Source organism: Castor canadensis, chromosome 5 (genome assembly GCF_047511655.1).
Source record: "Castor canadensis chromosome 5, mCasCan1.hap1v2, whole genome shotgun sequence".
In the NCBI taxonomy this organism is placed as follows: Eukaryota; Metazoa; Chordata; class Mammalia; order Rodentia; family Castoridae; genus Castor; species Castor canadensis.
In genome coordinates this window covers 127,989,587-128,016,806 of record NC_133390.1, presented here as the reverse complement: position 1 = coordinate 128,016,806, position 27,220 = coordinate 127,989,587, and the positions used below count along the sequence as shown (strand labels likewise).

At 36.7% G+C, this 27,220-nt stretch overlaps 1 protein-coding gene across 31 annotated transcripts in view; it reads left to right on the top strand.

Annotated features, from left to right (window-relative positions):
- Clasp2 (cytoplasmic linker associated protein 2) overlaps positions 1-27,220 on the top strand; it is a 206,657-nt gene that overhangs the window by 21,298 nt on the left and 158,139 nt on the right. For all 31 annotated transcript variants that reach the window (XM_074074091.1, XM_074074087.1, XM_074074085.1 and 28 more), the window contains exons 3-6: positions 1,096-1,199; positions 3,711-3,802; positions 4,939-5,014; positions 8,718-8,815. In XM_074074091.1, the coding sequence (XP_073930192.1) occupies positions 1,096-1,199; positions 3,711-3,802; positions 4,939-5,014; positions 8,718-8,815 (370 nt within the window). The remainder of the gene's footprint in view (positions 1-1,095; positions 1,200-3,710; positions 3,803-4,938; positions 5,015-8,717; positions 8,816-27,220) is intronic.

Sequence of the window (27,220 nt, the reverse complement as noted above, 5' to 3'; positions counted from 1 at the left end):
TTGCTCTGTGCCCTTCACTTTCTCAACTGTTTACCTGTATTACTTTTTAATTTTCAATAATTCTCTGGGGTGAGTACTGCCACCCACGATTTATATGTGAGGAAATAGACAAAAAGCTGTTAAATAATATATTCAAGCTCACATGCCTGGTACCACTATACCAAATGATAGAGGAAATTTGAAGCAACACAGAAGGATATTTTTAACTGAGATTTTTGCCTGTGAAGTGACTTTAGAACCTGTTCCCGCTGAACTCTACCTTCTTCCCCATATAGGATGTGATTTTTTTTGTGGTGCATTGTTGATTTATAGTTACAACAATCTTTTTTTTTTTTTTTTCATTTTTCTTTTATTATTCATATGTGCATACAAGGCTTGGTTCATTTCTCCCCCCTGCCCCCACCCCCTCCCTTACCACCCAGTCTGCCCCCTCCCTCTCCCCCCCACTCAATACCCAGCAGAAACTATTTTGCCCTTATTTCTAATTTTAGTTACAACAATCTTGATCATGAAAACTGTCCAAGAATGGACTTTACCTGCCTTTCCTGCCACTTTTCAAGGAATGGTGCCAAAGTCTAGGACATGATAGAAAAAACCCTCAGTCCCATCCCAGGGGCCTATGTTTTTTGTTTCTCTTTGTCAGTTGTGGAATAGGTCATCCATACAAAACCCAACACACCTGGCTATGCCTGAGTTAAGAAACTAAAATGGCCAGTTCTTTAAACTTTCCCTCCCTGCATTTTCTGATGGCGCCTCTTCCTCCCACTACCAGAGGTTTCCCGTTTTGACTATTGGAAATAAACATTCCCTGGCTTGTCTGTAGAGCTTGACCATTTATACATATTTTTAAGAAGAATATTATTTTTTTGGCTGTTTCTTGAACACTACCCTAGGTGGATTTCATGTTGCATATACTATGTTTAAATTTGCTTCTCAGTTATTTTTTACTGGACTTATGAATAAGGAACGTAATACAGTTTCTTCTCATAACTCTTCATTTATGGAAACAATGTTGTTTGTAGTTTTGTATAATATAGTTTGTAATGGAGCTGAGTTACATATATTTACTGTTCTTTCCCCTCCCCGCCCATTTAGTTATTGTAGCTTTAATAGACAGAATGGGAGATGCCAAAGACAAAGTTCGAGAAGAAGCTCAGACTCTGACATTGAAGTTAATGGATGAAGTAGCATCACCTATGGTAGGCCTACATTTTAAAATTTAAACTTTTCTAATTGATGGTGAACTATCAGTAAAGATAGATTGTAATCATAGCAAGTTAGTAAGGCTTCAGGCGGCATGAATACTGGAATTTTTAGATATTGTTGCTAATGTTTTAAAGAAGTTAAAATCTAAGGTGCAGTGTCAATATTTAATTTTTTTTCTTTTATTATTTTCTATTCTGTATGTTAAAAAAACCCCCCTGGAATCATAGATTTAAGTGATTTGACAATATACTGACTGTATTAATACTTTTTACAATTTTCTGGTTTTCCTTGCTTGCAAATTATAAAATGTTGAGTTGAGAAATCTTATTTTGAAAACTCAATGTTTTATTAATTTCTGCAACTCTTACAGAGACATTAAGAAATTCTTTTAATAGGTGGTTACTAGTTTTATAAGGCATATATTCTATGACAGAAACCTGTGTTTTGTGAATACAGTAGAAATCATTTGCCCTGATAGAATGTATCAGTTCATTTTTTGTTACTTTTAACAAAATATATGGGACTGGATACTTGTAGTGAATGATCTATTTAGCTTATAGTTTTGGAGATGGAAAGTCCAAACAGCAGAGCACCATCTCTGGCATGGGCCCGCCTAGACGCAACACAGTATGGTAGATGGCACCATAAGGGGAGGAACCCTTGCCTGCATCTGAGTTGATCACATGGTGAGACAGAGCCTAGAGCAATAGGGAGTGGCCAGTCTTGATATCTCACTAGGCCCTGCCTCTTAAAAGGTCCTACCACCTTAAACCCACATTACACTGAGGATGAGGCCTCTAACACATGAATCCTGGGGGCACAAGCCACAGCATGGAGGTATTTTGAAAGGAGAGTAAAAATAAATTGATGTGTAAACAGAGATTGAGAAAGTAGTATAAGTAGAAAAAAAAAACCAAACCAGAACATGTCTGTGCATAGCAATCTCATATACTTAAAATGCAGTTTGAAATTATAATGTCACATATGTTTAGTAAAAAATGCGAGGAGTACTGAATTGTAAAAGTAAACTGCATTCCCAGATATTTTGTACCTTAGAACAAAATCTCTGTTAATACTTTGGTTGATATTCCTTATTAATTTACATTTTAAATTGTTCTTGGGTTTTTGTTATTACAAAGAGTACTGTAACACATCTTTGTACTTCTATCTTTGGACATAAATGTAAGTATTTTTATAGAATGGAGTTCCAGAGATGTTGCTGAATCTAATCCTATTGAAGAATTTTTTTTCTGGGGGGGTTCTGGAGTATGAACTAAATAGACATTCTACCACTTGAGCCTTACCCCCAGCCCTTTCTCTTTTAGTTATTTTTTTTAATAGTGTCTCATGTTTGTGCCCAGGCCAGACTGGACTGTGATCCTCCTATTTATACTTCCTGAGTGGCTGGGATGACAGATGTCCATCACCATGCCCAACTTTTTTTTGTTTGTTTGTTTTTGAAATGGGGTCTCATGAACCTTTTTCCCTGACTGGCTTCAAACTCCTGAGCTCCACTCTAAAGTGCCTAGATTATAGGGGTGTGCTGTCCTGCCTGATTCTAGTTTGTTTTTCAGATAAGGTTTTGCACCATCTTTGACCAGGTTGGCTTTGAATTGTAAGTCTCCTGTCTGGACCTCTGAAGTTGCCACAGGCATGAAATACCAGGACTTTTTTTTGTTGTTGTTTTAGATCAGGTTTTTTATGTAGCCCAGGCTAGCCTAGAACTCTTAATCAATCTGCCTTAGCCTCCTGAGTGGTGAGATTTTGTGTGCATGCCACCATGACCAGCTTCCAGAACCCAAAGCTGTTTGAGCATTGACATAACCACACAAGTGGAAAATTCCACACCTGACCTCATGCGACAGGCTACAGACAAAATTCAAATGTACTAAAAATATATATTGTATAAGATAACTTTCAGGCTACTAAGGAGGTGGAGATTGGGAAGATCATGATTTGCTGCAGCCTGGGCAAAAAGTTAGCAAGACCCAGCTCAGCAAACAAATTGGGTATGGTAAAGCATGTCTGTAATCCTAGCCATGTCGGAGGCATAGGAGGATTGTGGTCCCAGGCTGTCCAGTGCAAAAAAAAAATGGGACTCAACTAAAAACTAACTAAAGTAAAAAATGCTGGGGGTTTGACTCAAGTGTAGAGCTCTTGGCCCTGAGCCTCAGACATGAGTACTGCCAAAACAAATTTTAAAAAATAAATGGAATAACCTTTAGGGTTATATATGAAGTATAATATGAAGTATAAGTGGGTTCTGTGTTTAGGGATAAGCCCCATCCTCATGATATCTTACTATGTAAATGTAAATATTCCAAAATCTGAAGTGCTTCTAGTCCCAAGCAATTTGGATAAGAGGTAGTTGGCCTATATAGGGAAGTAAACAGTCTGAAGAAAAAAATGAAGTTACCAATGAACTTGGTTATAAGGCTAGAAAGAATTAAAATATTTAATTTACATAAGTTTTTGTTATATATGTTTACTTTTCTTTCAAATAGTACGTTTGGGAACAATTGGCTTCTGGTTTTAAGCATAAGAATTTTCGATCTCGAGAAGGCGTGTGTCTGTGTCTCATTGAAACCTTAAATACGTAAGTTTTGTTTTTATTGAAAACAGTATTATGCTTTTCATTTCTCAGAACAAAAATCCCATTGCACAAGGTCAAGGAAAGCTTTGGAAATAAATCTTAAGTTGTTATTAATTGATCTCCAGCACAGAAAGTATTGATATTTTCATTGTCAATTGTTTGGATATCTTTCATGTTGTTAAGTTTTAAATTACCAGTGGTAAAAAGTGTTTCTCTTTTTTTCTTTAGTATGCTAATAGTAACTCAAAACTGATTGTCATAGAACAGATATGCTAACAACTTAGGATCGATTTTTGTTCTAGATCCAATTTGGCATTGTTTTGAACTCAGGGGTCTTTCACATATTGTAGCCATGTCCTCCCAACACCCTTTGGCCAGTTAACGCTATGCTTCCTGGAGCACCGTGGGTGGTTGCAAATTCCCACACCAAGTAGGATTCAGCCAGGTCACTAGACAGAAAGTCTGGTCACAGTGCATAGAGTTCTGATAGCATAAATGTCACAGGGCTATGACTCTAGGTAAAGAAATAAACTGGACTTTTCTTATTCTGGACTGTTTTTTAGGTTCCATGAAGTGTAATAGGTGTTGTGTAGTAGCATTCATCTTTTCCTGTGGCATTACTTCCTCTTAACTGTACTTTTATTTATTTTCTTTTGCTGCTCTATGGTCCTTTCTGCCACTTAGAGCTTGTAAGTGCATTTAGTCTGCACAGTCTTTGTGGTTTGAATCTCCTGTCATTTACTTTCAACCTGTGACCCTATCAAAATATCAATGAGCACAAAAAAGATCTCTTAATTTACTTACTTCATTGGATTAGACCTAGAGTCTAAAAAAATCACTGTTTCAAAAGTGAATGTTCTCATTTAAGTGATTTGTAGGTTGTGAGGTTTAAGAGTGCCCTTCGTTGAGAGTTCTGCTCTGTTGGGTCATGTGTTGACAGTTATCAGTATTAGTAATAATCATTCAAGATTGCAAATTTCATTTGTTTAGAATTATTTTTTGCTTGTTTCTTATATCCTTCATGTTTTTTAATGATGTGTGCCTATCCTTTCTACCATAATTGTCAAAATTGATATGAATATTTTGTTTACCACTTAATTGAAACCAGTTTCTCTTTTATTTTCTTAAATTATATTTAGTTTTGGGACTCAATCACTACTCGTCAGTAAACTGGTACCACATTTGTGTGTCCTTTTTGGAGATTCCAACAATCAGGTAAAAATTTATTTACATCAAGCAGTGACGGAGTGACTGAATTTTTTTTTTTTTTCTTGGCTACCCTTTCTTTTCTATACTCTTATCCCATTTTCAAAAAAGGAGAGAAAGGGTGGAGGGGTGTTACTGAAATCAAGATTTTACCTCTTTTTTTTGTTTGTTTGTTTGTTTTTGGTTTTGAGACAGGATTTCACAGCAATGGCTGGCCTGAGCCCCTGGGCTGGAGTGATCCTCCTGCCACAGCCTCCCAAGTAGCTGGGATATATGTGTGTGCCACCGTGCCTGGTTTTGTTTTGTTTTTAAATACACCACAGTTACTTTTTAAAAGCACATTGCATTCATATCAGAGACTAAGTTTGTCACTTTGGTTAGTATTACAGATAGATGGTACTTAATGTCTTGTTCTAGTTCTTGAATGTGAGAGATGGAGTAGCAAAGATCCCAGGTTCCCTTATATAGTCTACCTGTGTGTTGATTGTGAGGACAAATATTGCATGATTCTACTTCCCTGAGGTACTTTGAGTAGTCAGATTCATACAGAAAGTAGAATTGTGGTTGCCAACAACTAGTGGGGGAGAGGAATGGGAAGTTGTTGTCCAGTGGGTACAGTTTCAGTTTGGGAAGATGAAAGTTCTACAGATGGTGATAATGGTTGCAAAATAAGAAGGGGACCAGGAACTAGAGAAAAGGTTAGTTCAAGAAGAATTAACCTAGAAGGTAACATACATGCACAGGAAATTAATGTGAGTCAACTCCCTGTGTAGCTATCCTTATCTCAACTAGCAAAAACCCTTGTTCCTTCCTATTATTGCTTATACTCTTTCTTCAACAAAATTAGAGATAAGGGCAAAATAGTTTCTGCCGGGTAGCAAGGGGGTAGAGGGGGAGAGGGAAGGGCCGGGGTGGGGGGGTGAGGGAGGAGGTGGGGGAAGGGGGGAGAAATGACCCAAACATTGTATGCACATATGAATAAAAGAGATAAAAAAAATGGTTGCAGTTGTAAATTCTATCTTGTGTATATTTACACAATTAAAAGTAGAAAGAGAATATGATACAAAGAAAGGAATTTCAAAGACAGCTCTAGTTCCTTTGCACAATTCACTGTGAAAGAGCAACTGAAAGCTGGGTGCATTGGGAGGATCATTTGAGGCCAGGAATCCAAGGACAGCCATGTCAAAACAAAGGGATGGGGCCTGTAGGAGTGGTTCAAGTGGTAGGGCACCTGCTCAGCAAGCATGAGGCCCTGAGTTCAAATACCAGTTCCACAAAAAAGTCTAAACTTTAGGGAAAAAAAAAAGCAAATAACAACAAAAAAAGGGGTAGGAGCACAGGGAAGGAACTGAAGAGACAGTATAACTTTCTATAAACTTTTTAAGGCGCCATTAGTACCTGAAAGAAGGAAAACCCTTACTCAGGGTCATTCCAAATGCCCAAACTCTGCCAAAAATATTACAGCTAAGATTTAAGTTCACCAGGAGGGATAAATCCCAAAACACATCAGTGTATTATGCCTATAGTGTAGACAGCTCAGGTAAAGAAGTTTCCAACAACTGATGAATCACTGACACACATCCTCCCTATTAAACAGGTTTATAAGTACTGTGAAAATTGTTTATGCAATCATATTCAAGATTATGAAGGAACCTGGCTGGGCATGTTGGCTTATAACTGTTCTTTTGGCTACTTAAAGGTGAAAATTGAGAGGATCACAATTTAAGGCCAGTTCAGGCAAAAAACTTGGCACCCTATTTCAAAAATAACCAAAGCAGAAAGGTATGGGGTTATGGCTCAAGCAGTAAAGCACTTGCCTAGCAGGCTCGAGGCCCTGAGTTCAAACTCCAGTGCAGCCAGATGGGTGGATGGAAGGAAATGAGGGAGGGAAGAGAGGAGGGAGGAAGGAAGGAAGGAGACAACTTTTAATTCTGTAAATATACACAAGATAGAATTTATAACTGCAACCATTTTTAAATGTACATACACATTCACATTATTTTGCAACCATTACCACCATAATCTGCAGAACTTTTCTATCCTCCCAAACTGAAACTGTGCCCACTGGACAACAACTTCCCATTCCTCTTTCCCACCAGTTGCTGGCAACTACAGTTCTACTTTCTGTATGAATTTGACTACTCTAGGTACCTCAGGGAAGTAGAATCATGCAATATTTGTCCTTTTGTATTTGATTTATTTCATTTAGTATAATGTCCTTAAGGTTAATCCATGTTTTAATAGATCAGAATTTCTGTTTAAGTCTGAATAATATTTCAATAATATACACACATATATCAAATTTTTTCCATTCATCTATCGAAGGGCTTTTGGGTTGTTTCTTCCTTTTTGATATTATGAATAATGCCTCTTGAATATCGAGTGTAAAAATATCTGTTGAAGTCCAGGTCATACCCTTTTTTGTTGTTGTTGTTTGTGGCACCAGGGCTTGAATTCAGGGACTTCTGCTTGCTAGGCAGGCACTCTTACCACTTGAGCCACTCTGCCAGCCCTTTTTTTGTGTTGGATATTTTCAAGATAGGGTCTTGCAACTATTTGTCCATGGCTTTTCTAACCTCCATCATCCTGATCTCTGCCTCCTGAGTAGCAGGGATTGTAGGCATGAGCCACCCAGTGCCTGGCCCAGGCTACATTCTTGAAAGGTAGTTTTATTCCAGGAAAATAAGTTAGCAATAACAGTTTCTATTAATACAGTTGTCAGCTGTTCACATAATTTTATTACAAATAGTTGTGTTGTGTTTTGTTTTGCTTTTGCAGTACTGGGGTTTGAACTAAGGGCTTCCCACTTATGAGGCAGGCACTCTACTGCTTGAGCCATGCCTCCAGCCCTTTTTGCTCTGGTTAGTTTTGAGATAGTGTCTTGTGTTTTGGCTCTGTAGGTCTGGACCATGATCCTCCTATTTTAGCTTCCTGCTGCAGCTGGCATGACATCATGCACCACCACACCTAGCTTTTTCTGTTGAGATTGGGTCTTGGGAACTTTTTTTGCCCCAGCTGGTCTGGAACTTTGATCCTCCTAATCTCAGCCTCCCACATAACTGGGATGACAGGCGTGGTTGAGATGGAGCCGTGCAAATTTGTTTGCCCTTTTTGGCCTCAAACCATGATCCTACCCAATCTCGGTCTCCCAAGTAACAATTAAAGAATTTTCGAGAGCCAAATTAATACCTTGTATTCACAAGTTTCTTAGATTTCTATAAAACATTTTTGTTTTGGTGAGGGGATATGTACTGTTGTTTGAACTCAGGGCTTCACATTTGCTAGAAAGGCAGCTATGCTCTCCACTATACCACCAGCGCTCACACTTGCTAGGCAGGCGCTCTACCACTTGAGCCACTCTGCCATCCGTTTTTGTGTTAAGTGTTTTCAAGATAGGGTCTGGTGAACTAATTGCACAGTCTAGCTTCAAACTGAGATAGATCCTCATGATCTCTGCCTCCTCAGTCACTAGGATTACAGTCATGAGCCACCAGTGCCTGACTTTATAAAACCTTTTTTTTTTTTTAGGTTTTTCCAGGGGGTTTCTTAGCAGATTGTTTTCATTTTCTGTTAATGACATATCATAATTTCTGTAGGGGTTTGGGACCTTAAAGCCAGCTTACATCTTTGGTTTGCTTGTGTAATGTTACCTTGAGGTGAAGTGTTTTTTTTTTTCATATAATTTTCTTTAAAATTTATGAATTCTTTGAAGGTGAGAAATGCTGCAATATTGGCTATAGTTGAGATCTATAGACATGTGGGAGAGAAACTGAGAATGGATCTTTATAGGAAAGGAATTCCCTCTGCCAGGTAAGTCTTGCTGAATTCATTTTTTTTTTACTACAAGTTTTAAAACTTCTAACTTCATTTGTTTATCCTAAAAGTATGTAAAAATTTACAGATTTAAAACTCAAAAGGATATATAAGCACTATTTTTAAAGTTACTAATACCTTAGTTTTTGGTCATTGTTTATTACATAATCATTTATTTTAGAATCTTGTTTTTTTTTTTTTTTTTTTTTTTTGTAGTTTGATCTCAGGGTCTTGCACTTGCTAGGCAGGCATTCTGCCACTTGAGTCATGCCTCCAGCCCTTTATATGTTAAATTTTCATTTAAGATATGATTGCATACCATCACTAGGTAACTGTCCTTTTGTGTGAGTGTGTTGGCGGTACTGGAGTTTGCAATTCAGGGCTGCACACTTACGAAGCAAGGCACTCTACTGCTTGAGCCATGCCTTTAAGCCATGTTTGCTATGGTTATTTTGGAGACAGGGTCTTACTTTTTGCTGGGCCTGCTTGGACTGCAATCCTCTTACTGCAATAGCTGGGATGCATGTGGATGCCATCATGCCCAGCTTTTTCTCATTGATTTGGGGTCTCATGAACTTTTTGTTGCCAGACTGGCCTTGAACAGCAGTCCTTACTATCTCAGTCTTTCCAAGTAGCTAGTGTGACAGGTGTGGGCCACAATGCCTCACTTAAGTGGTAGAAGTCATTATGTAGAAGATGTTTGAATAAGAATATAACAAAAGAATTAATGCATTTATTAAAAGATTTTTGTAGTACCTATCATTGAATGTATTGTACAAGTTCCTGGGTAAAAGAAAAACTTCATCACACTTCTCAGGAATATCTGAGAAGTGAGGTGTCAGATCCTGTTCAAAAAACTTCTGGGGTAATAGACATTACTTTTGAGAATTTATGTTATTATTGAAGGTATTTCAGCTAAATGCTTTTTTTTGAAATGAAATTCTGCTCTATTTTATTGTCTATTTTAAGGAGATTCACTAATACAAATTTTTTACTTTCAGCTTTGTATTATGGTATTTAATATTTCAAACAAATACTAAGAACAACATAAAAAAACCTTCATATATCCATTACCCAGGTTTAACAGTTATCAGCTAATGGCCAGTTTCGTGTCAGTTGTGCTCTGGTCTACTTACCTTCATTCCCTGTTATTTTGAGGCAAATCTAAGTTGTCATAATACTTTATATAAAAATATTTAATATACTTCTAAAAGAAAAAAATTTTCATTCACAATCACAATGCATCATCATACCTTAACTTCTTTTTCAGATAATTTTGTAATTTTGAATATCTAGTCAGAGTTAAAATTTCTACTTGTTTCATAGCTATCATAAACTTTGAATTTTTGTTGTTGTTCTTTTTTACTTTGTTTTGAAACAGGGTGTTACTATGTAGCTAACCTGACATGTAACTTGTGACAGTTGAATACCACCATACCTGTTTTATCTTTTATTTTGGGTAGAGCTGGGGTTTGGATTCAGGGTTTCAGGGCTTGCAAAGTAGGCACTCTACCACTTCAGCCATATCTCCGGTTATTTTGGAGATAGGGGTCTCATGAACTATTTGACAAGACTAGCCTTAAACTGTGATCTTCCCTATCTCAGCATCCCAAGTAGCTAGGATTACAGGAATGAACCACTGGTCCCTGGCTTGGCTTGTTTTTTTTAAATCCTATGTATCCCAACATCTTTTTTCCCCTTATACTTTATTTGTCAAATAAGCCAGTAGTTTTATCCTGTAACGTTTTCCATATTCTGGATTTTGGTGATTTTTTTCCTGTGAATTTGTGGTTGGATCTAGATTTTTGAGGCGTCAGGAAGAACAAGACTAGTTCATTGGTGGTGGTGTCTTCTATTAACATTAGTCTCATAGCTGGTTGTCTCTTACTGTGTAGGTTTTACCTAATACCAATTAATTTATGATAAAGTCCAATAAATACGCTTTAAAATTTTGGCTGTTGACTTTCTACTTCTGTGGCTAACAAGAATTTCATTTGAGTAAATTCTACATCATTTTATATATATATGAAGGAAGAAGTATTCATGTATTTGTATGTAAATATATGTAGGTATACATTACTTTTTATTTCTATATAGTGTACTTTGATCATGTATACCCCTTCTATCTCCCCCTACATATTTTTAAGTTTATATTGAAATTACTATTTTATTTTTCTTAAATAGACTATTTTTGGAGTAGTGTTAGGTTCCCATCAAAATTGAAAGTATAGAGATTTCTTATATGTCCTTGTCTCCACATACACATAACATCTTTTGCTATCAATATCCTCCACCAGAGTGGTAAATTGGTTATAACTGATGAACATACGTTTATACCTGTTTTTACCCAAAGCCCATAATTTGCACAGCATATAATATGCAGCATAATTAGGCTGTACATGTTATGAATTTGGACAGATGTATAATGACATGCATCCTCTGTTATACTTTCATACAGAATAGTTCACTGCTTCAAAATCACCAGTTTCATCCCTGATGTTTTTACTGTCCTTTTTTTTGACTTTTCAGAATGTTATAGAGTCATGCAGTGTGTAGCCCTTTCAGATTGGCTTCTTTTAGTCTCCTTGTCTTTCCATGGCTTCATAGTATAGTTCTTTGTAATTCTGAATATTATTCCATTGTGTGGATGTACCTCAGCTTATTTGTCCACTCATTTGCTTAGGGACATGTTGTTTACATCCATATTTTGTGAATAAAAGTGCTGTAAACATTAGGGTCAGATTTTTGTGTGGACCTAACTTTTTTTTTCCCCCATTTTGGTTTGTTTTGTGGATCAAACCCAGGACCTTGTACATGCTAGCAACTGTTCTACCACTGAGCTTCATCCTCAGTCCAGTGGGTCAAAGTTTTAATCTTCTTTGTATAAATATCAAGGAGTATGAGTACTATGTTGTATGGTAGGGTATGGTTATTTTTGTGTTGAGGTTTCTTTCTAAAATGTGTCCCAAAGACAATATCCTAAAGGCTTGGTGGCCAGCTGATGTGCTTTTGAGAAGTGATTGGATCATTATGGCTTTGACCTCATCAGTGTTCCATTCATGAATTCATAATGGAATGAACTGTTGGGGGCTGGTGGTGGAAACTGTAGGATGTCGGCCCAGTTGGAGGAAATGGATCATGGCGAGTGTGCCCTTGACAGGTATGTCTTGTTTCCTGTCCTTTGCTCTATCCCTCTATTGCTCTGCTTCTTGGCCACCAGGAAGTGAGCAGCATTTTCTGTTGCCCTAATATTCTTCCTTACCATAGGCCCCAAGGCAGCTGGGCCAATCATGGACTGATATTTCTAAAACTGTGAGCCAGAATAAATCTTACTTCCTTTTAAGTGGTCCTCCCTTAGGTATTTGTCACAGCAGTGGAAAGCTAACTAATGCATTTTGCATTCCCAACTGCAAGGAAGGAGTGTTCTAGTTCCAGTTGCTCCATTTCTTTGCCAGCATGTGGTATTGTTCGTTATTTAGATTCTGGCTATTCTAATAGATTTATAGTGAAATTTTACTGTTTTTTTAATTTGCATTTCCTTAATGACTTATATAGGGAGCAACTTTTATATGCTTGTTATCTGTGTATCTTTTTTTTTTTTTTTCCTTGAAATGCTCTTGATTAAACCCAGGTCCTAGTGCGTGGTGGGCAAGCACTCTACCACTGAGCTACACCCCTAGCCCTATCTATTTCTTCTTTGGTAAAATGTCTGTTTAGATCTTTTTTCCATGTTTAGATCTTTTGGATCTTTTAAAAATTGAGTTGTTCATTGTTCTTAGTGTTGAGTTGTAAGTTCTTCATATATTTTGAATAGCAGTATTTATCATATATATATTTTACAAGCATTTTGTCTCAGCCTATGTATGGTTTGTCATTTCTCTTGTCAGTGTCATTCACAGAGTAGAAATTTAATTAATTAATTAATTTATTTATTTATGGTACTGGGGCTTGAATTTAGGGCCTACATCTTGAGCCACTCCACTAGCCCTTTTTTTTGTGGCTTTGAACCACGATCTTCCTGATCTCTGCCTTCTGAGTAGCTAGGATTATGGGTGTGAGCCACCATTGCTCAGTTCAGAGTAGAAATTTTAAATTTTAATGAAGTCCAACTTATCAATTACTTCTATCATGGATGTCCTATGTAAAAAGCCATTACCAGAACAAGTGGAGTGGCTCAAGTGGTAGAGTGCCTGGCTTGTAAGTGTGAGGCCCTGAGTTCAAACCCCAGTACTGCAAAAAGAAAAAAAAAAAAAAAAAAGCCATCACTAAACCCAAGATCAACTAGATTTTCTCTTTATGTTATCTTCTATGAGTTTTATAGCTTTGTGTTTACATTGACTTCTATGGGCCAATTTGAGTTAATTTTTCGTGAAGAATATAACAACTGTATCTAGATTGATTTTTTTTGTTTGTTTTTATTTGTGCTAATTGTCCTAGCACCATTTATTGTAGAGATTATCATCTCTTCATCATACTGGTTTTGTCCCCTTTTCAAAGATCATTGACTGTGTTTATGTGAGTCTGTTTCTGGGCTCTTTTCTTCTACATTAATCCAGTTGTTTCTTCTTTTATCAATACCACATGCCAATAGCTTTATAGTAAGTCTTGTTGTCACGTAGTGTTTAAGACTCCCAAATTTGTTTCTCTCCTACAGTTGGCTATTCTGGCCCTTTTGCCTCTCCAGTTTAATTTAAGAATCAGTTTGTTTGTGTCTAGAAAAGAACTTGCTGGGATGTTGATTGGGATCTCACTTGAGAAGAAGTGATATATTGACAACATTGAATCTTCTAAGCCATGAATATAGAGTATATCTCTTTTATTCTCATTTGGTTTCCTTGATCAGAGTTTTGTAATTTTTATCATGTAGTTCTTAAACATATTTTGTTAAATTTATATCTAAGTATTCATTTTGAAGGGTATGGTATTTAAAAAATTTTCTTCCCTCTCCCTCCTTATTCATTCATATTCTCTCCCTCTCAGGCTGGCCTCAAAGTCAGGATCCTCCGTCCTCAGTCTCCTGAGTGTTGGGATTATGAACATGCCCACCATGCCTGACTTATTTTTTTAAATTTCTAATTCCACATGTTCATTGCTTATAGTCTCCCTGCCCTCTGTATCCACAGATTCAACCAAATATGGATTGAAAATATTTTGGGAAAAATGTGTGTCTGTACCCATCATATACAGATTTTTTTCCTTGTTATTCTCTGAACTATACAATTTAGCAATTGTTTACCTAGTACTTAGACTGTATTTGATACAATAAACAGTATAGAGATGATTTAGTGCATATAAGAGGGAGGATTTGTGTAGGTTCTATGCAAATTTGAGCATCTGAAGATTTTAGTTTCCAGGAACCAGTTCCCTGGACATACCAAAGGGATGCCTGTATCAGAAGGAAGTTGTTGTTCATTTTCATGCGTCTTTGTATCCTGCAACCTTGCTACATAGTTGACTTATTAGTTCCAGGAGATTTCTGTTGTTATTGTTGGTTAATTTGCATTTCCCCTACAGATGATCATGTTAATCTGCAAACACTTATTTCTTCTCAGTCTGTATACCTTTTATTTCCTTTTCTTGTCTCATTACATTAATTAGGACCTTCCATATGATGTTAAAAAGGAGTGGCACAAGGGGACATTCTTGCCTTGTTCCAAGTGCTTTTTTGCATCTGTTGATAGGATCATTTAAAATTATCATGTCTGTGGGATCTGTAGTGATGTCTTCTCTTTTGTTTCTGGTATTAGTAATTGGTATCTTCTTTTTTTTCTTAGTCTTGCTAGAATCTTATCAATTCTAGTGAGCTTTTCAAAGAACCACCTTTTGATTTTGTTGAAATTTCTCTGTTGATTTCTTGTTTTTAATACTATTGACTTCTCTAATTTTTTATTTCTTCTGCTTATTTTGAATTTAGTTTTCTGTCTTTCGCTGTCATTTCTGTCTATAAAGTTGAGCACTTAATATGATTACATTTTCTCTCCTTAGCACATCAGTTGTATACTGTTAGGTTTTTTTTAGAGATTTCTTAGCATTTGCAATATGCATTTGCAACTAACTCAAATCTACTTTCAGATAATATTATGCCACGTCAAGGATAGGACAAGTACTTTATATAAAAAAACTTTCTGACCTAAAAGCATATATAAACTCCAACACAGTGGTTGTGGAAGACTTTAACACCCCATTATCATCAATAGATAGGTCATCCAAACAAAAAAATCAGTAAAGAAATCCAAGATCTAAAATATGCAATAGATCAAGTGGACCTAGTAGATGTCTACAGAACATTTCATCCAACCTCTACACAATATACCTTCTTCTCAGCAGCCCATGGAACCTTCTCCAAAATAGATCATATCCTAGGGCACAAAGCAAGCCTCAGCAAATATAAGAAAATAGAAATAATACCGTGCATACTATCTGATCACAATGCAGTAAAAGTAGAACTCAACAACAAAAGTAAAGACAAAAAACATGCAAACAGCTGGAAACTAAGTAACTCATTACTTAATGAAGAATGGATCATCAATGAAATAAAAGGAAATTAAAAAGATCCTGGAAGTCAATGAAAATGAAAACACAACCTACCGGAACCTATGGGACACAGCTAAGGCAGTCCTGAGAGGAAAGTTTATAGCCATGAGTGCATATATTAAAAAGATTGAAAGATCCCAAATCAATGACCTAATGATACATCTCAAACTCCTAGAAAAACAAGAACAAGCAAATCCCAAAACAAATAGGAGAGAAATAATAAAAATAAGAGCTGAAGTCAACGAAATAGAAACCAAAAAAACCATACAAAGAATTAATGAAACAAAAAGTTGGTTCTTTGAAAAAATAAACAAGATCGATAGACCCCTGGCAAACCTGACTAAAATGAGGAGAGAAAAAACCCAAATTAGTAGAATTAGGAATGCAAAAGGGGAGATAACAACAAACACCATGGAAGTCCAGGAAATCATCAGAGACTACTTTGAGAACCTATATTCAAATAAATTTGAAAATCTTAAAGAAATGGACAGATTTCTAGATACATATGATCATCCAAAACTGAACCAAGAGGAAATTAATCACCTGAATAGACCTATAACACAAAATGAAATTGAAGCAGCAATCAAGAGTCTCCCCAAAAAGAAAAGTCCAGGACCTGATGGATTCTCTGCTGAATTCTATCAGACCTTTAAAGAAGAACTGATACCAACCCTCCTTAAACTGCTCCACGAAATAGAAAGGGAAGGAAAACTGCCAAACACATTTTATGAAGCCAGTATTACACTTATCCCAAAAACAGGCAAAGACACCTCCAAAAAGGAGAACTATAGGCCAATCTCCTTAATGAACATTGACACAAAAATCCTCAACAAAATAATGGCAAACCGAATTCAACAACACATCAAAAAGATTATTCACCACGACCAAGTAGGTTTCATCCCAGGGATGCAGGGGTGGTTCAACATATGAAAATCATAAACGTAATAAACCACATTAACGAAGCAAAGACAAAAACCACTTGATCACCTCAATAGATGCAGAAAAAGCCTTTGATAAGATCCAACATCATTTCATGATAAAAGCTCTAAGAAAACTAGGAATAGAAGGAAAGTTCCTCAACATTATAAAAGCTATATATGACAAACCTACAGCCAGCATTATACTTAACGGAGAAAAACTGAAACCATTCCCTCTAAAATCAGGAACCAGACAAGGATGCCCACTTTCTCCACTCCTATTCAACATAGTACTGGAATTCCTAGCCAGAGCAATTAGGCAAGAAGAAGGAATAAAAGGAATACAAATAGGTAAAGAAACTGTCAAAATATCTCTATTTGCAGACGACATGATCCTATACCTTAAAGACCCAAAAAACTCTATTCAGAAGTTTCTAGACATCATCAATAGCTATAGCAAGGTAGCAGGATATAAAATCAACATAGAAAAATCATTAGCATTTCTGTACACTAACAATGAGCAAACGGAAAAAGAATGTATGAAAACAATTCCATTTACAATAGCCTCAAACAAAATCAAATACCTAGGTGTAAACCTAACAAAAGATGTGAAAGACCTCTACAAGGAAAACTATACACTTCTGAAGAAAGAGATTGAGGAAGGCTATAGAAAGTGGAGAGATCTCCCATGCTCATGGATTGGTAGAATCAACATTGTAAAAATGTTGATACTCCCAAGAGTAATCTACATGTTTAATGCAATTCCCATCAAAATTCCAATGACATTCATTAAAGAGATTGAAAAATCTACTGTTAAATTTATGTGGAAACACAAGAGGCCACGAATAGCCAAGGCAATACTCAGTCAAAAGAACAATGCAGGAGGTATCACAATACCTGACTTCAAACTATAATACAAAGCAATAACAATAAAAACAGCATGGTACTGGCACAAAAACAGACATGAAGACCAGTGGAACAGAATAGAGGACCCAGATATGAAGCCACACAACTATAACCAACTTGTCTTTGACAAAGGAGCTAAAAATATAAGATGGAGAAATAGCAGCCTCTTCAACAAAAACTGCTGGGAAAACTGGTTAGCAGTCTGCAAGAAACTGAAACTAGATCCATGTATATCACCCTATACCAAGATTAACTCAAAATGGATCGAGGATCTTAATATCAGACCACAAACTCTTAAGTTGATACAGGAAAGAGTAGGAAATACTCTGGAGTTAGTAGGTATAGGTAAGAACTTTCTCAATGAAACCCCAGCAGCACAGCAACTAAGAGATAGAATAGATAAATGGGACCTCATAAAGCTAAAAAGCTTCTGTTCATCAAAAGAAATGGTCTCTAAACTGAAGAGAACACCCACAGAGTGGGAGAAAATATTTGCCAGCTACACATCAGAAAAAGACTGATAACCAGAATATATAGGGAACTTAAAAAACTAAATTCTCCCAAAACTAATGAACCAATAAAGAAATGGGCAAGTGAACTAAACAGAACTTTCTCAAAAGAAGACATTCAAATGGCCAGAAAACACATGAAAAAATGCTCACCATCTCTAGCAATAAAGGAAATGCAAATTAAAACCACGCTAAGATTCCACCTCACCCCTGTTAGAATAGCCATCATCAGCAACACCACCAACAACAGGTGTTGGCGAGGATGCGGGGAAAAAGGAACCCTCTTACGCTGTTGGTGGGAATGTAGACTAGTACAACCACTCTGGAAAAAAATTTGGAGGCTACTTAAAAAGCTAGACATGGATATACCATTTGATCCAGCAATACCACTCTTGGGGATATACCCAAAAGACTGTGACACAGGTTACTCCAGAGGCACCTGCACACCCATGTTTATTGCGGCATTATTCACAATAGCCAAGTTATGGAAACAGCCAAGATGCCCCAGCACTGACGAATGGATTAAGAAAATGTGGTATCTATACACAATGGAATTCTATGCAGCCATGAAGAAGAACGAAAAGTTATCATTCACTGGTAAATGGATGGAATTGGAGAACATCATTCTGAGTGAAGTTAGCCTGGCCCAAAAGACCAAAAATCGTATGTTCTCCCTCATATGTGGACATTATATCAAGGGCAAACACAACAAGGGGATTGGACTTTGAGCACATGATAAAAGCGAGAGCACACAAGGGAGGGGTGAGGGTAGGTAAGACACCTAAAAAAGCTAGCATTTGTTGCCCTTAACGCAGAGAAACTAAAGCAGATACCTTAAAAGCAACTGAGGCCAATATGAAAAGGGTAACAGGAACTAGAGAAAAGGTTAGACCAAAAAGAATTAACCTATAAGGTAACACCCACACAGAGGAAATCAATGTGAGTCAATGCCCTGTATAGCTATCCTTATCTCAACCAGCAAAAACCCTTGTCCCTTCCTATTATTGCTTATACTCTCTACCACAAAATTAGAAATAAGGGCAAAGTAGTTTCTGCTGGGTATTGAAGGGGGGGGGATAGGGAGGGGACGGAGTGGGTGGTAAGGGAGGGGGTGGGGGCAGGGGGGAGAAAATAAATTAAAATAAATAAATAAATAAAAGAATTACTGCCTACCTGGCAGTGTTTTATGGGGGGGAAAAAAAAACCTTTCTAATTTCTCCCTCCTTTTCTTTGTGTCATTGGTGCCATCCATTTCACATATTTACTTAAGTATGCATGCACACATACACACACACTAGTATACATGCTTGAACTCACTGTTGCTGTTATTTAAAAAAAAAAACCTATTTTCTGTTAAATCAATTAAAAATAGAAAAATGAAAATTTTTATGTTATCTTATTTCTTTTCCACTGTTCAGTTTCTTTATGTGGGTCTGAGTTTCTGATCTATATTATTTTCCTTCTATTTAAAGAAATCCTTTTTAACATTTCTTGCAAGACAGGTCTGTGGCAACAAATTTCCTTAATCTGTTTAAGTTCTGCTTCACTTTTGAGGGATAATTTCACTGGGTACAGAATACTAGGCTCTGGGGTTTTTTGGTCAATATTTTTTGCTCCACTCTTTTTTCAATTTATTATTATTAAATTTTTTTTAGAGTGTCTTTTTGTTTTCAGTGTTGAAAATTGTTATTGAGATATCCTCAAGCTCAGAAATTCCTTGCTCTTATGCAAATAAACCCATCCAAAGCCATTCTTTATTTCTGTTACTATGTTTTGCTCTAGGTTTTGTTTTGTTTTTTGGTTCTTTCTTAGAATTTTCATCTCTGCTTACCTGTTTTTTGCATATTGGTCATAGTTCAAAAAAATTTCTGTCTGATAATTCTAACATACCTGCTATATTTGAGTCTGGTTCTGATAGGTGTTCTGTTTCTTCAAACTTTTTTTCTTGGCAGTACTGGGGATTGAACTCAGGGTCTTGAGTCATACCTCCAACCCTCAAACAGAGGTTCCCCCCCGCCCCCCCCTCCGAGTTTAGACGTTTAATTTGTCCTAAAGTCACTGCAGCCAAAAAAAAAAAAAAAAGATAAAACATTCTTTTGCAATCACTATTTGTTTTGTTATTTTTCCTTTTGGTATGCCTTATTGTTTTGATGGCTGGACATGATATACTAAGTAAAAGGAACTGCTCTAAACAGCTTTTAGCAATTTGTTTGTAAGGTCTAGAGAGAAGGAAAGTGTTACATAGTCTTTTGAGCAAGTCTTGGTAGTTTAGTGATCTTGTGCATCTGGACTGTGAAACTCACAGATATTTCTTATCCCCTCTTCCAGACACTCAAAGGGGACAGTATGGCTGGAGTGGGCTTAGCTATTTTCCCTTCTCTCACATGGGAAGATATAGGGGACTAGGGCTGAGTGTTTTTGTTCCTCCACAAGGAAAGGTAGAACAGCTGGAGTTAGCTGTTTCTGTTCCTTCAGGTCATTTAGACCGATAAAACCCCACCAGGTTAGGCTTTGCTTAAATAGTTTTAAGTCCCAGGATTCTCCTTTTGAGCCTCCAGTATTTCATCATTTACAGTTCAGGATTTCCTGTCCTGGCACTGCTTGTTTCTGCTGATGGGTTTCTGCTTCTCTGTTTTTTTTTTTTTTTTTGTCTGCCTCCAATTTGAAATCATCATGAGAATGTAAAACTGGTTCAGCCAATTTTGGGAGAACACTTTGCAATTCCTCAAAATGCTAATTGTAGAATTATCACATGGTCCAGCAGTTCTGCTCCTAGCTATATACCCAAGTGACCTTGCTCCTCTTATGGATTGTTGACTTTTGCATGTTTAACTTATTATTAGGCAGAGTGGCAGCTTCAAGCTTCTTACATATAGAACCAGAAATAGAAGTAAGAAATTACCTTTTTTAAAAGTATTTAACATTTTTATTCTTTTTTTTGTGGCATTGGGGTTTGAACTTAGGGTCTCGCACCTGCTAGGCAGGTGCTCTTACCACTTGAGCCACTCCTCTAGCTCTTTTTTGTGATGGGGTTTTTTGAGATAGGGTCCCTGCAAAGTATTTGCCCGGGGCTGGCTTTAAACTGATCCTCCTGACCTCTGCCTCCCAAGTGGCTAGGATTACAGGAGTGAGCCACCCGTGCCCAGCTAAAATTTTTATTCTAATATGACCTTCATATAGAAAAGTACATGAATCACTATGATATATTGTAAGAACTTTTGTAAATGTCACATTGTGTCCCCAGTATAACAATAATAAAATAATGTAAGAATGTAAATAGCATATAAATATATAGGGGGGAAAAGGCTAGACAAATTGAAATTTCAACAAAATGAAAATAAATAAGTAAAAAAAAAGTCAAAAAAAAAAAAAAAAGAAAAGTACATGAATCATTCCTGTGCAGCTCTGTAAATTACAACAAAGTAAACACTCATGTATTCACTGTACAAGTGAAGAAGTCAAACATGGCAACATCCTAAAAGTTTTCTCAAAGCCTTAGTGCCTTTTTTTTTTTTTTTTTTTTTTTTTGCTGTCAGTGTGGGGGATTGTACTGGGCCTTGTGCATGCTAGTCAAGGCTCTACTACTCAGCTGTATTCCTAGACCCTCAAATTTTTTACAATCTTTACTTTTCTCTTTCCCCAATGTAACTACAGTCCTAACTTATAACACCATAGTTTGGTTTTGCCTGCTTTTGAATTTTTTTTTTCATTAGGATATATTCATTATACAGGGAGAGATCCATAGTGACAATTCCGATTAAGCTTATATTGTACCTTGGTTGCATTGTTGCCATCATCTCTCCTCTTCGGGCCCCAGTTTCACTTTTTTTTTGGTCTGTGGTTTGAACCCAGGGCTCCACACCTGCAAAGCAGGCATTTTACTGCTTGAGCCACACCTCCAGTCCCTGTTTTTGAATTTGAATTTTAAATACATAGAGTCATAGATTATTTATTATTATGTGTCTGGGTTCTTTCAGTTAACTTTTTTTTTCAACATACTGAACACCTACCTTATTCATGCATTTACTATATGTGGTTTTGACCAAGTGTGATCCCCTTCCCCCAACAGAAAAATCAAAAGAAATTTCAGAAACATTATTTTTGCTATAATGGAGTTTGAACTCAGCACCTTGAATTTGCTAGGCAGGCACTCTACCACTTGATCCCTGCCCCTGTCCTTAAAAGCAAAAAAAATTTTAATTCCCACATGCATATTATATAGCTCAGTTGATTGCAGAGAAGCTCATATTTAGCCCTATGTTATGTGAGTTATGTGTAAATAATTGTGTGATCTGCTATTTCACAGCCCTTAATTTTGTGAAAATCTGCCTCCTTAAAAGCAAATGAGAAGCAAGATAAAAGTTAGGGTAATCTTCTCAAGCCAAAAGGGAATGTAATGTGCTTAATTTAAGTGATAAAGTGGGCACTGATGGCTCACATCCATGATCCTGGCTACTTGGGAGGCTGAGATTGGGAGGATTGCAGTTCAAGGCAAAGCTGGGCAAATAGTTCCTGAGACCCCTGTCTCTAAAATAACCAGAACAAAATGGATTGGAAGTGAGGATCAAACTGTAGAGTGCCTACTTTGCAATCTCAAAGCCTTGAGTTCAAACCCCAGAACCACCAAAAAAAAAAAAGAAGTGAAAATTTTAGATTTGCTGAATGGTGGCATGTCTTTGGAGGAAGTTGGCCTGTTTTATGAGAAAAATGAATCCAACATCCGCTGTACAGTACTGCATTCTGTGCTTCCTGAGCACTTAGTTTTTCCTCAACAGCAGTCTCTTTGAAGCCGTGTCCCTGCAGATTCCAAGGGTCTACTGTTTTATCTTATGATTTACTTGAGTTGTTGGATCCAGCTGTAGTTGTTCATTCTCATAGCTTACAGTATAATTTTCCACCATATGAGTAGACCATACTTTATGGAGCCATACAGTTGACGGATATTTGCCTTGTTTTCAACTTGTAGTTTTTGTGACCAAGACTGCTAATAATCTCGTATATGTGTTCTGCTGATGTACACAGGAATTCATTCTTTTTGAATATATGTAAGAATGGAATTGATGGGTCAGGATTATGTTCACATTTAGTTGATATTGGCAATTTTCCAGAATGTGTTGTGCCCATTTTTTTTTTAAGAACTAAATGTAAACATTCTAAAAAAATAAATTATAAGAAGTAGTTCCACTCCCAGCCTCTGTCCTGCTAATCCGACCGAGTCCACTACCTGGCTTGCGCACAGTTGCACAGCCCTGCCACCAGCTGCGCCCTGGCCGCTGAGTGCAGGTGCCTTCACTTCAGGACGCTATGCACGACCTGCTCTGTGCTAGCCGTAAATTCACAGAGAAATGTGAATGGGTAATAACAGAAAGTGGTGTTGGGACTGTGGGAATCAGCAATTTTGCACAGGAAGCATTGGGAGATGTGTCTTGCAGTCTGCCTCAAGTTGGGATAAAATTGAAAATACAAGAAAAATTTGGTGCTTTGGAAAGTGAGAAACCTGCCAGTGAACCCTATTCTCCTCTAGTAGTAGAAGTACCCGAAATTAATGAGGCACTTGTAGAAAATCCAGGGATTGACAACAAATCTTGTTACGAAGATGGTTGGAGGATAAAGATGACATCAAGTAACCTCTCAGAGCTGGATGAGCTAATGAGTGAAGAAATCTAGGAGAAATAACATAAAATCTTTTGAGGAGTGAAAATGGCACACCTAAATAAAATAGTATGAAGTAGCTTACTCCAGCTTAGTTGTCTGAAATTGGTGGTGGATAGTGTTGGAATTAAAGACCTTCTGGTTTCAAAAACAGACACATGAGAGACAGAAAATCTTGACAAGGCAATTTCTTTTAATCAAAAGGGTGCAATCACTTACTCTAGCTGAGCGGACATATGAGCACAAAATGGCTGACAGTGGCTCCTCCTTATATCCCTGATGCAGTTGTACCTGCCCCTTATCTGGGATTTGTCCAGGTTTAAAGGGTCACACACAGTCTTTCTTGATTGGCTAAAAGGCTTAGGGGGATAGGCTAGGGCATGCAGTTTGGCGGGCAATTTTCGCCAGCAGTGGGGCTGTACAAGAATTTGGAAGAAGAAACAGGAACCCTTTAAACAATGCAAGTCACCTAAAATGGTGACCCGAGAAATTTTAAGTAATCTAAGAGATTACTAAGAGATCTAAGAGATCTAAGAGATCAAAAAAGAATTAACTTAGAAGGTAACACACACTCACAGGAAATCAATGTGAGTCAACTCCCTGTATAGCTATCCTTATCTCAACCAGCAAAACCCCTTGTTCCTTCCTATTATTGCTTATACTCTCTCTACAACAAAATTAGAAATAAGGGCAAAATAGTTTCTGCTGGGTATTGAGGGGAGGGGGAGGGGGTGGAGTGGGTGGTAAGGGAGGGGGTGGGGGCAGGGGGGAGAAATGAACCAAGCCTTGTATGCACATATGAATAATAAAAGAAAAATGAAAAAAAAAAAGAAGACACATTTATCCAACTATACTGTAGAAAATGAAAAAAAAAAAGAATTTGGAAGAAGAAACAGGAACCCTTTAAACAATGCAAGTCACCTAAGATGGTGACCCGAGAAATTTTAAGTAATCTAAGAGGGTGACATATACTTTGATAGAAAAGATTGTTTTTCTTACAATAGGAGACATAAAATAACATTTAGCAGTACCTATGGAAAAGGAATTACTTTCAACACTGTTACTGAATAAAATACCCTCCACTTCCTAATGATTGCAGATAAACACAATATGCATCTTTTTTTGCAACACCTTAAGGATTTTTAGACTAGGATATTGTAACTTGCTTATCCATCCCTGGATTTGGGTCAAAATCCCCAATGATCTTCCCATTCAATAACTGGAAGTGGAGGCAAGTGTTTCTGTACAGGGTCAGATGAAGAACAGTACTATCTTAATTTTATAGTAGACTGCATTTGCTGGTGCTGTTTTTTATACAGAGAAGCAAGAGCTCTGCAGCAAAGTAAGAAACAATATCTAACCTCTTCATTAATAAAAAAACCAAAAAAACCAAAAACAAAAAACTAGTTCCACTGAAAATCTCTCTCTGGAGGGCTTTTGTGGAAAAAGGCAATGTGTAAATATAAAAATACATCCAAATGATCTTTTTCAATATGCAGAGTCAAAACTAAAAGGAGTTTTGAGTGGGGTGGTGAGATGGATAAGCTTGTATTTTCATGTAAATTCCTCTAATGGCTGCTCTTAACATCTTTTTCCCAAGGTCCAGGTTGTATTCATTTGTAGTCTCGCTAGCACTGTAAGTGTCCATTATTCAGCATTTTCACCACTATTTTGTATTGTTAGTCTTATTAATGTTAGATTTCGGGGGGGGGGTGCGTTGTAGTTTCATTATGGGTATAATTTACATTTTCTGATTACTAATTAAGGAGCGCAAACTGGGCACTGGTGGCTCAAGCCTATAATCCTAAATACTTGGGAGACTGAGATCTGGGAGGATCTCAGTTCTAAGCCAGCCTGGGCAAATAGTTCTGGAGACCTCATCTCCAGAATGACCAGAGCAAAATGGACTGGTAGTGTTGCTCAAGTGGTAGAGTGCCTGCTTTGCAAGCATGAAGCCCTGAGTTCAAACCTCAGTACCCACCCAAAAAGAAAAAGAAAAAAAAGTGCATTATTTCTTACTTACCAGCTATTTGAATCTGCTCTTTTGTAAAGTACTTTTTCAGGTCTGTGTTTTTAGGAGTTTGATTTGTGGGACATCTTTGTATGTCCTGGGAATAAATCATTGTCAAGTTTATGTATGTTTCAAAATATCTTCCACTCTGTGACCTACTTTTTTTTTTTTTTTTACTTGATGTCTTTTGATGGATGTGTAAATTCCTAATTTTAGTATAGTTCTTGGTCGTTTACTTTATTTTTTGGTGTTGTTGTTGTGCTGGGTATGGGTACATTGTAGCATTTACAAAGGTACAATGTTTCAAATATATCATGCTTGAATTCACCCCTCTCCAGGTCATTTCCTTTATTAGTGGAGATTTCTTTGCCCTGTTTAAGATATCTTTCTCTCTTAAGATCATGAAGACATTTTCTGTGTAATTCTCATAAAGTTTTTCACCTGCAGTTTTTCTGTAAACAATATGTATGACATGGAATTTGGATATATATTTTTACCATATGGATATCTACTTGATTCAGCACCACTTACGGAAACATCTTTCTTCTATACTTCCTTTGCTATAAATTAAGTTTCTACATAAGTGCTTAGGACTTTTCCATCTGTTCTCAAAGCGGTGTTGACCTATAATTTTCCTTTATTCTTAGAACTTATTTTATTAGTAATTTTAGTTGCTAGAGGAAATGCCTCATTTGGTTTTTTTTTCCTCCATCAGAATTACCCTCATCAGCATTTTATCTTAGCTATTACTTTAATATTCTTTTTTTTTTTACTTTAATATTCTTAGTGAGACAATCCAAGGACTTATTGACCCTAAACCTTTCTTGTTTGTGTCATCCTTTCCTCACCCTCCAAGTGACTTGATAGAATAAAGACTATGAGACCTAGAACAGTTACAGCAGTCAGGAAGCTTCCTGTCTGTTGTTCTTTCCTCTGTGCTATGGTTGTGTTGTTTTTTCTGGTAATGCTTTGCTAGTAGGTAGTAGGGAATGGGGAACAACTATGAATGTGTGAACTTTTCTGTTTCAAGTGTCTAGTGAAGTTTTACTTTTTCAAGCATGAAGAGTATTTTCTGTTCTTTTGGCATTTGGCCTTATTGTTTTAGAGATAGTATTTTGAATGCTCTAAGTACCGGACATATATCAAACACTTCTTAAACAGAAGGTAAAACATGGATTGATTTTGGTTTATCCCTTTTTTCCAGACAGTAGTACCACTGTTACAGTGTTTTCTATAGCATATATTCTCAAGAGTTAACTTTATACTGACTATTAAGTCCATTTGAAACAAGATACTCTTTTTGTTATAGTGGTCTCTTTCTAACTTTAATTTTCTGAAGGGATATTTTTGTCTTTCAAATATTGTTTCCTTTGTGGTTTTCAAATTTCCTGTTGGATACAGTCCTCTGTATTTAAAGTGTTTTTGTTTACTCTTATATTTATTTCAAAGCCATTGAAGTATGCTTCATAAAGCTATGAAGTAGTTTTAAAATGATAATTAAAAATTTTTTCTCTGTCAGATATTTTTTAAAAAGATATTTTTGACAGTATGGTACTAGCATAATACTAGACATAGATCAGTGAAACTGAACTGAGACTCCATAAATAAAATCTTACGTTTATGGTCTGTTGATTTTCATCAAAGATGTCAAGAGCATCCAATATGGTCAGAATAGTCTAACCAGCAAATGGGGCTATAAAAACTGAGCATCCACACTCAAACACTCAAAGTTATATCTCTTCTACATACCATTTCCCTAAATTAACTAAAAATGAATTGTAGACTGAAAATAGGAACTAAAATGATAAAACTCTTAGAAAATACGAGAATTTTTAAAAGCTATTTCCAAAAGCATATGAAACAAAAGAAATAA